Source organism: Balaenoptera borealis, assembly GCF_965194805.1.
Source record: "Balaenoptera borealis genome assembly, chromosome: 8".
NCBI lineage: Eukaryota > Metazoa > Chordata > Mammalia > Artiodactyla > Balaenopteridae > Balaenoptera > Balaenoptera borealis.
The window spans coordinates 92,342,609-92,352,100 of NC_138865.1; the positions used below are offsets into that span (position 1 = coordinate 92,342,609).

The 9,492-nt window shown below is 45.0% G+C and overlaps 1 protein-coding gene across 1 annotated transcript in view; it reads right to left on the bottom strand.

The window, feature by feature from the left end:
• The window catches only part of GRIN3A (glutamate ionotropic receptor NMDA type subunit 3A), a 155,402-nt gene extending 146,779 nt beyond the window's left edge, over window positions 1-8,623 (bottom strand). The window contains exon 1 of the mRNA XM_082403798.1: window positions 5,564-8,623. Coding sequence (XP_082259924.1) covers window positions 5,564-6,262 — 699 coding nt within the window. The 5' untranslated portion in view covers window positions 6,263-8,623. The remainder of the gene's footprint in view (window positions 1-5,563) is intronic.
• Window positions 8,624-9,492: the final 869 nt, after the last annotated feature.

Here is a 9,492-nt window from a genome sequence, read left to right on the forward strand (position 1 = left end):
CAATGAGGCATAATTCAGCCTCACTAAAAGAGAAGTCATCCTGCTTAATTCTTTACCACTTGAACCCTTGAAGGCTCATCTCTACAGACAGACCATCCCTGGCCAAGCAGATATTAGCTTTTCAGGGTCAGAGTTTACTCCAGCTGACACAATACCAGCCCAGGTAAGTAGGATCAACTGACTCCCTCAGTACAGGAGGAACACAGTCTCCCCTGAAAGTGTCTGACTCCTTCACAGTCAGGAGATCTGAAAGTCTAGCTGAGGTGTTAGGTTGAGGGAAGGTGGCTGGCTTACTCTTTGTTTACCTTTTCCCCATTGTTCTCTTCTCCCACCATCCCATACAGGAAAGATCTGAGAAAGAAATGAGTGGCTTAAAGATTGCCATTAGTTTGTTATTCATGCATTTACTCAAAAAGCAATGTGGCAGATGCTGAGATGTTCTTTCTTCCTTCTTGCCTAGTTTTAGAGATTCCACATGCCATTTCTAGTGCTGTACTGTTTCTCTACTCTTTTGTGTATGTGAATGGGAGTAGCTAGAGTAGGCAGGAGAAAAGACAATGAGATTCTCATCTCTGCATTTAGTGGTGCCACTAAAGTGTACAATACCTTGCTAGGAGAGCTCCACATATTTGCCTAGGGCAATGATACTCAAAGTAGCTGGTTTGCAAACTGTTGTCTATCCAAGCTGAGATAAGGAGCTTGTGCCAGTATGAACCAAATATGAACCAACACACTGCTTTCTTCATCAAGAAAGACTTGCCAAGAAAATAATGTCAGATGAGCCGAACAGTGGGCTTAGTGGTATGGTAGGCGGAGTTGGGGTAGAGAGGTTAGACTGTGTGTCCGTAGTCTCATGAGGAATCTACTATAATTTCTCCTATAGGAGAAATGAGAGACACCAACATTTCTGAAAAACCTTGGGCATCTTATTGAAGCTTTTATGGCAATACCTAAGGCTCTAGAAACTGCACTGATGATGTGCATTTATAAAGATTTGCCACTGGTATAGAAACAGTACCTATGGCATGTCTTCTAATCCTAGGCAAGGGTGCAAGCTAGTTAGGAACATAGTTCTTTTCGGGGGTGGGTACTAAACCCACTTACTTTTTTTTTAAGAGAAATAAAATGAGGGAGTGGGTAGAGAGTAAGGTGGAAGATGAAGACATGTTACACTGTGAATCACATTCTATTTTGATTAGTAGCAACTAATGGAGAATTAGTGGTGAATTAGGACTAGGATGATTCTTAGCAGATCAAAACCAACACCTCTCTACTGGTTATTTAGCTAACACTATAAATTTTTCCAAAGTACTTCACTTTCTTATTTGATTCACACAACTCTGTCAGATTGGTAAAATAACCTTCTTCTGATTGACAAGCCTAGATGCTCACAGAGAGAGTCACCAAGATTCCATGGCCAGTAAGAGGCAGAGGTACACTGAGTCTTTTTTTGAGTACTATTTAATATACCTTCCATTATGTCATGCTCGTTTAACCAACATGACTGGAATTTGACTGGAGGTATTCATGAAATAAAATCTAGTGGCACGAAATCCAAGGTGATTTCTGCCACACCAGAAGATAAAACATTAAGGAATTAGACACCAAAATTGGTTTTCAGTTGATTCAATCATAAGTTAACTCCAAGATGTAATAGCCAAGGAGATCAAGACCCAAGATTCTCTATGACTCTTCTATGGCAGGCGCAAAGAAAAGGGGTGAAACAGATTAATTGCCCAATGAATGGTGTGTGCTAGTCTCTTCTGCTCTATTTATCGAGAAAAATAAGTAAGCGTTGTAAACAAAATTCCCAGAATGGAAATAAAAACTTCCAGATTAATCCCAGGTCTCTGTTTTTCAAGAGGAACCTGTAAAAGATCACTGCTAAGAAAAGTTTTGCATCACTTGACATTTAATTTGAAATCATTTGTCTTCAAGTTAGCAACAATTAGGTGCTACTATCAGCCATTCATCATGAATTGCAGAAGAATACATTTCCCCCAGAGGAGAGAGAACAGTGCCTTGAATAGAGAAAGTCAAGGAAAACCACCACAGTTGAGAGCAGATGTTTTAAAAATAAATGTCCTTTACTTGTCCCCTCATGAGGCACATAAGTTATATTGTGATAGCGTTGCTTTGTCCCTTGTACCATACAAAAGTGGCACCATGCTAGCGAAATTCTAATAAACAGAATTCAGTACTTAGCCCTGTATTATAAAAATGGACCATCCAAAACACTTATATTTCCATGGGAATAAACATATGCTAATTAGTTAGCATATATGGCTCGTGAGACAGGCACATGGTACATTCAACAAGAGAAGAAAATAGTAGTGTGGTCACCTTTTAATTGCATGGGTTTGAATCTAAGCCAATTATATTACTCCATTAACTCTGCCTAATGAAACCAATATGGAATTAACATGAAATACACATTTTAGAAAGAAATGTGTATCTGTCACTACCTCAGCAGGTAAATTTGAGGAATTAACTTTGGAGAAACAATACAAACTCTCAGAAGAAAAAGTAGTAGGGGGAGTGAAGAGAAAGAAAGAACTGTAGGAGCTGAATGTTACTTAAATGTAGATGTTAACTGCATCCACGTGCAGAATCATTATTTGAAGGGCATGGGAACAGAATTTAGTTGGCCTCAAGTGGAGGTTTGGGTGTGATAAAGTCAGAATTTTTGGGGTGGAAGCATGCTTTGACTCTATCCTATATGTAATGTTGTATTAAGCTTTTATGATGTAGTGATAATACACATACGGTTTCCAAAAGTGGGTAGCTAACTATCTTATTTTAATGGATTTCCCTGATTGAAGGAAGTTGGTTCCTTCCAAGCTGATAAACCTATGTGTTTATGTTTCGAATAAATAGTATACTGAAATAAAACGACTATGCTCCTCTCAGGGGTTTGATCATATCAGTGGTATCTCTTTCCATTCAGGAGTTGTGGCAGGATGCTATCAAAACCATTACTTACTAATTAAAGGTTTCATATGAAAGAAATCAGTAGCCCAAAAGAAAGTGGGAGAAAACATTGTTGCTGTTCCTGCTCTAAAAGCAATTTTGATTTGTCTGATCGTGTGGACAAGTCCACTTTCTTCTAGAATCCTTTAATCATGCACTGGCACAGTCAACAAATTAGGTCACTGGGCATAGACTCTAATAAGGACAGTGGCTAAATTAAGTCAATTTGATTTAATGTGTAAAATGACTTCATCATTCTTTTATATTTAGGAAGTTTAAAAAAAAAATCACATCATTGTATTAGAGAAAGGTCCACTTTTCAGAAGCCAGGGGAAGATCGGTTATTATTTTTGCTGAAAGCAGATGGTGGTCATATCTTAAAATTACATGTTACAGTGACTTGACATTGAGCTGGACACTTTAAATATAGAACATTATAGAATGACATTTAAATTATATACTAAAAGTAAGACAGGTTAGATATGTTTGAATTTAAAATACAAAGATGAATGAAAGAAAATGTCCTCAGTTGGCCAAACTAGATCTGAGTTAATAAAATAATCCCTCCCTTTCAAGATGTGTGCCATGAAAGTAACAATGACAACAGTGATTTAAAATACACTTCTGAATTGAAATACAGAAGTAAATGTGCTTGACATAGTATTTATTTTATTGTCAGCTTGCAAGGGTTGTCCCTGGAAGACTCTTCATCCTCCAGTGGTCCTAAAGCTTTGAAATTTACTTATTCTAGATGCTTCTTCACAGTTTCTCTGGTCTCCAAGTTGTGGTGTGCTGTATACTACAAAAATTCATCATGGAGCATAGACAATTTCACTTCTAACTAAGGAACACTAATTTTGGGGAAAATTCTTGCTATTTAAGACTCTTGCCAAACAATCTACAAATGGAAAGGAGTCTGGAGAATGTGAACACTATTGGCATGTATGAAGTACTAGGTAATAAAGAAGCAATGATGTTCTCATCAAGTGAGGCTGACTCTTGCATTTGTTAGATCTTATTCTGCATATCTATTAATAATGATACACCTTATGGATGCAATTTCATGTTTATAACACTGGGCATTGGCAGCACTGTGCACCTGTGTTTTCCATGCCCTCCCATCTGCTGCCTACAGTCATTCAGATTCAGGTGACGGAAATATTTCAGATAAAAGTTAATTAGCCTGCACTCTGCAGATCAAATCTCTACAGTTCAGCATTAAATAGAAATCTTCTGGGCAACTGCTGAAAGTAGCCTGAGGCTGCCCTTCCTAAAATTAAAAATGTAAGATTCGTTTTTCTAGAAAAAGAAACCTTTAGTACTCTCTTTATATTTCACGCATAGATTTGATCAAACTTTTCACATATATCTGTTCTTACTCATTTTATTTTTTTATCTCTGTATATATATCGAAAATGGAAGAGAGATTAGAAATATTTTTTTTCAGCTGCAGTGATAGAATGAAAATGATATAGAGTTAGAAATTCTCCCGAGTCTGGACTCTATTATTAGTACACCAACCAATGTTGATCAAGCCCCAGAACTTTCCTCAGTTTCTCAGTTTTTAAAATGGGACCAACACCAACTACCTATGTTTCATAAATACTTTGTGCAAGACTCAGTAATGCTTGATATTTTATTTAAAAATAATGCACAAAATGCAGAAAACTCCTATTGCTAAAAGGACCCCACCTTCTCCGTAAATATTTATCTTATTAATTGTCAACAGTTAAGTTCTCAAATAGCTTCCTTTATTGAAACTATATATATATATATATTTTTTAACCCATAGGAAACTAAATCATAGTCTTCTTTACTTCTAGATAACTGGAGCAGAAATGGGCTGAACACAACTAAATATAGCCAGTCTTTGAACCCACATCACATAGAGAGAGAGTAGGGACAAAGAAACAATCCCAAATGAGTCCTCCCATCCATTTTTACGGTATCAGATAATATTTCTAATGCCTTTCAATACCCAAGACTAATTAACCACTCTACCTATTGCTTCTGTACTAATTGCAGATTTCCTGTTTACTCAAAGCAACTCAGAGGGAGGTGTTTTCTTCTTTACCCGGTCGCCTAAAGCTCAGGGACATCGTCTAAAGAAGTCAGAAGGAGCAGGTGCTCTTTCCGACAGGTGCTTTTAGAGTTCCTCAGGGGACTGAAAGACTCTGGCAGTCTGGGATCTTCTATGCCCATTCCCCGCGCTAGTCATTAGAACCTCGACTGCTCTCCACGCTCCTGAACTTCGACTTCTATTCAACACTTCCATAGGGTATCCACTAGGTTTCTCCCAACTGGTCAAAACGTGAAGATTTTTTTCGCTTATTCTCCCACTTCCTTACTTCCATCTGCTACTCTACCTCTCATTTTATGTCCATCTGCGCTTTAAAATGTTTTATTTTACTTCTACTGAGATCCTTCTACCTATAACCTACGGATACGGTCCGATCCTTAATATCAAAGTTGCAAAGCCCCACGACCCTCAGGTCTTCATCCGCGTTCCCTTTCTTCGCCCTCCCTCCGCCCCCGCTACCGTCCCGGCCCCCAGCGGTGCCCATCTCCACTCCACGCGCCAGACTCCTCTCACCTGACTCTCCCGCGGAAACTCGTGGCGCACGATGCTGATAACTGGAATGTGCAGGACGGAGCTGACCAAGTCGAGCTCCATCATCTCGCCCAGGCCCTGCGGGAAGGCGAGCAGCGCCGATACCCCTTGCACAACCACGGTGTGACACACGCTCTGCAGAAAGGAGAAAGGGTCACTGCTCCACGGCGAGCTAGGGGAGGAGAAGGGCAAGAGCGGCAGATCGCCCAGGCCCGCCTCGATGGCCATCACTACTTCCAAAGACAGGTTGTAGGGCAGCAGCCCTTCCACTCGGTTCAGGTTGTCCACGGCGAAGAGGAGGGCATCCCGAGGCCACAGGGTCTCGGCCCGGTCGTCCTCCCCGGGCTTCCGTGCGCCCGGCGGCCCCCGGCCATACAGGGCGCTCCCCAACCAGCGTGCGCCCGGCGAGGGCGCCGGGGGCCGCCAAGTCCCTGGCTCAGGTTCATCTCGCTGGGCGCCTGTCCGGCTGCCGTCCGGGGCGCGGCTGGCCGTGCGGGGGGCCGTGGTCCAGGGCTGCAAGTGCACCGCGCCCACCCTCACCGCGTGTCCGATGCGCTTGAGGATCTGGCAGGGTTGCGGGTGCGAGGAGGAGCCGGGCACCCCGGCCAGCACCAGTGCGCAGGGCGGCGGCAGCAGCAGACAGACCCTGCTCAGCAGCCACCACAAACTCAGTCTCCTCATTACTGAGACCCGCAGGGAGAAAGCGCGCCCCCTCCGGCCCCCGGCTCTCCCCCGGGCAGCCGCCGCCTAAGGTCTCCGCCCCCAGGTTCCGCTGGCAGCTCACTCCGCGCAGCGAAGCTGTCCCAGGAGCTGAAGCGGACTCCGGGCCATCCAAGTTGGAGCCTAGCGCGCCCTAGGCAGTCTCGGGACCTGCTCCCAAGTCCCTCCGCCTCGCATTCTCTGCCCGCCCGGTCCCTGCGCTGAGCGGGGCGGGCGGCGCTGGTCACCCGCGGCTTGGGCGCTTGTTCCCCGCCCGCCCCATCCGCAGGGCGGCTCGGGCACTGCGTCCGGCCCCGCGGGAAAGCTGGACTGAGAAGCGGCTGGGATTCCTAGGGGGCAACGGTGACCGAGGAGGCAAGGTTCTCACTTGGATTCTTGTCTCGCCCAGGCGAGACCCACTTATTTCCTTGGGGTCGCGCAGGAGAAGGCGTTCACGCCCGGGGTGCGGAAAAGCAGCCAAAGCCTCCTTGCTCCACCGTCGGCCACCCTCTCGCGGGCTCCCCCAGCGCTGGCTTCATTTTTCTTCTTCCCTCGCTACTTCCTCTCTTCCTTTCTTTCGTCCTCTTTCCGCCCAGTCGCCGCCGCTGCTGGCTTCCTCAGAGGAGCGACGCGACTGGCCAGCAAAGGGTGGTTCTGCTGGGAGTGCAAAGTTCTCCCCGCCTCAGCCGGCGCCTCTCTGCTGCTGAGCCCTGGCGCCAGCCTGTCGCTTGGCTGTGCTAGACGCCCACTGTTGGTGAGATTCCCGGGTGGCGCTTCCCGCGCCCCTGGCAAGTTCTCTCCCCTCCAAGGCTAGGGGTCATAGTTCGCGAAATTCCTTGCGACCTAAGAGGGAGAATTCTGGATTCGGAGTTGTGCCCGAGGAATCTGAAATCCAGTAGGTTGAAAGAGGCCGTGATTTTAAGAAGCTTCTTCTCGATGTCTTGCTTTAACGGTTTTTCTAGCTGAGGGTATTAAAGCAAGAATCATATACACGTTGAATCTCGGCTTCCTGCTCTCTGGCGCATGGGCCTTTGCCAATTTTTAAGGATCCCAATGTTTTGGGGTTCTCAAAATTATAACAGTGAATTCGAAGCAATTATTTGATCAAGAAATTAAAGAGATTTAAAATACTTTGAAAGTATACTTTCAAGCACAGTCAACAGCAGTTTGTAGTTTAGACCAAGGGTCCTCCAGATCACTGTTACTAGTAAGTGCTTTCATTTGTGTGGTAATACAATGAGGTCAGTGAGTTATGATTTGATCTTTTCCTCCATGATCTGAACGATCTGGAGTTAGAAGGAAGGAGGGGGTTAAGGGTAGGCCTGTGGTTTCCACACATACAGTACATTTATTTTATTTTATGCCACAGTTTCATTTAGAAGGAGAGTAGGAGAGATGTCCATGGGGCAGAGCAAGCACCCGGGATCAGGAGTTCTGAATTTCAATAACACTTCCAGAGAACCATGACCTTGGCGATTTATTTCACCTGACCTTGCCCTGCTGTTTGGATCTGGTAAATTGTTATGCAAATGCAGCTAGGTTTTAGCTCTGGAGAGTTGTTTTGATTCATGAGCTACAGTTTCCATCTTGCTTTAAATCCTTGGGCTGAAGAGGCTCTAGCTAAATACAATTCCCAAGAAGCTTGCAAAGTGAATGTTGTTTTCCTCAGCACAGATCTTGAAAGTCATCTCAGAGCTAACCTTACCTGACATTCTAATTAGCTCTTGCAAGACTGGGATGCCGGAGAAAAGACTCCCATGAGGCAAAAGTGGAAATCACAGTAGAGTCTGAACCAGAAGGGAAGGATTCTTCCTGAGGCTATAGAGGGGCTCTCATGCATGGACGCTGGAACTTTCCTCTTGCTCCAGATGATTCCACTGATTGGGATCTGAATAAGAAAACTATAGAATTTTGTGGTCCTTGCCTTACAGGAAGACTGGGAATCAATTAATTGTGTAGGAAGGAGGTGTGTTTGTCTGTGTATGAGTATGTGTGCATGGAGGAATATGACATTCCACATTATGACCATGCCCTCGAGTGATTATCTTAGTACTTGGCATTACATGTATGTTCAAACCAGATTCCCAAGAAAGTAGTCGGTGATGAAGAACAGTTGGATCTCATCTGTTAATGGCATCTGAGAGCCGCTGTGTTACTAACCCTTTCCAGTCAGGCCCTAACAAGGGTCCTACTGCCCCGTGTCCTTGGAGCCAATAGAACAGACCAAGTTCAGTTTAGAAGCAAAGTAAAGTTTTTTTCTTTGATCAGAGAACAGAGAGGTGCAGGCTCGCACCCCAGAGAACATGCTTTCCCTGACAGGCTACAGGTGGGGCTGCTTTATAGGGATCTCATCAGTGGCGGGGCGGGGCGGGGGGTGGGGGTGGGGGGAGGCAGCGTCCTCACCGGGCACGCACAGCTGTGCTGCTGACGCCCCAGACGGAGCACGCAGGGTCTCTGGGCGGGGCCCGCTGCCGCCATCTTGAATTGAGTATCCCGCGCGGTTTCTGCACACCGCTCCCGAGCTCCGGCGTCGATGCAGCCATTTCTCACAGGGACACTCTGGTCTGAAGTGCTGAACGTGAGGCCTCTGCACCGGCACCCCATGAATAAGTGAAACTGGACTAAGCGCCAAGGAAAGAAAGGTTAGACTTTATTTTATTACCCGGGTTCTGTTTTTACTTCTCGGGAATTGTTAATGGGCTCTGCTGGTGCCCGTTGTGTGTCCTTTAGGCCTCTCACGAGTCCTGGGCTACTGGGGGGGAATGCCTCCCCTGGCTGCTCATAGAATAGAGGATGCTTCCCACAGTTCTGAGGACAGTGCTGGCTCATGATAAAACTATAGCCAAATCGTTCAAATGCTGTTTGAATGGTGAAGAGCAGCCCTTCCTTCTTGTGCTTCCTCTGGTTTCTTTCAGGGTTTTTCAATTATGCTACCCTGATTTCCTTCCCATTTTCTCATGCTGCTTGGCTCTCTTTTTCCATATCCCTGTAATCTGAACATCTCTGACATGATTCTTTTCTCTCCTTTCCCCACATCTTCCTTTTTCTTTCCCCTTTTTTACGCTTCAGTGGTCATAATTTTGAAAGCTTTTTAAAGATTCAGTCATCAGTTCAATGACCATTTATGAAACTCCTACTATGTGCAGGCATTGCTGCAGAACTGTCCAGGGGAATGGATGAATAAACTCTAGTTCAGAGAAGTTGAGGATATT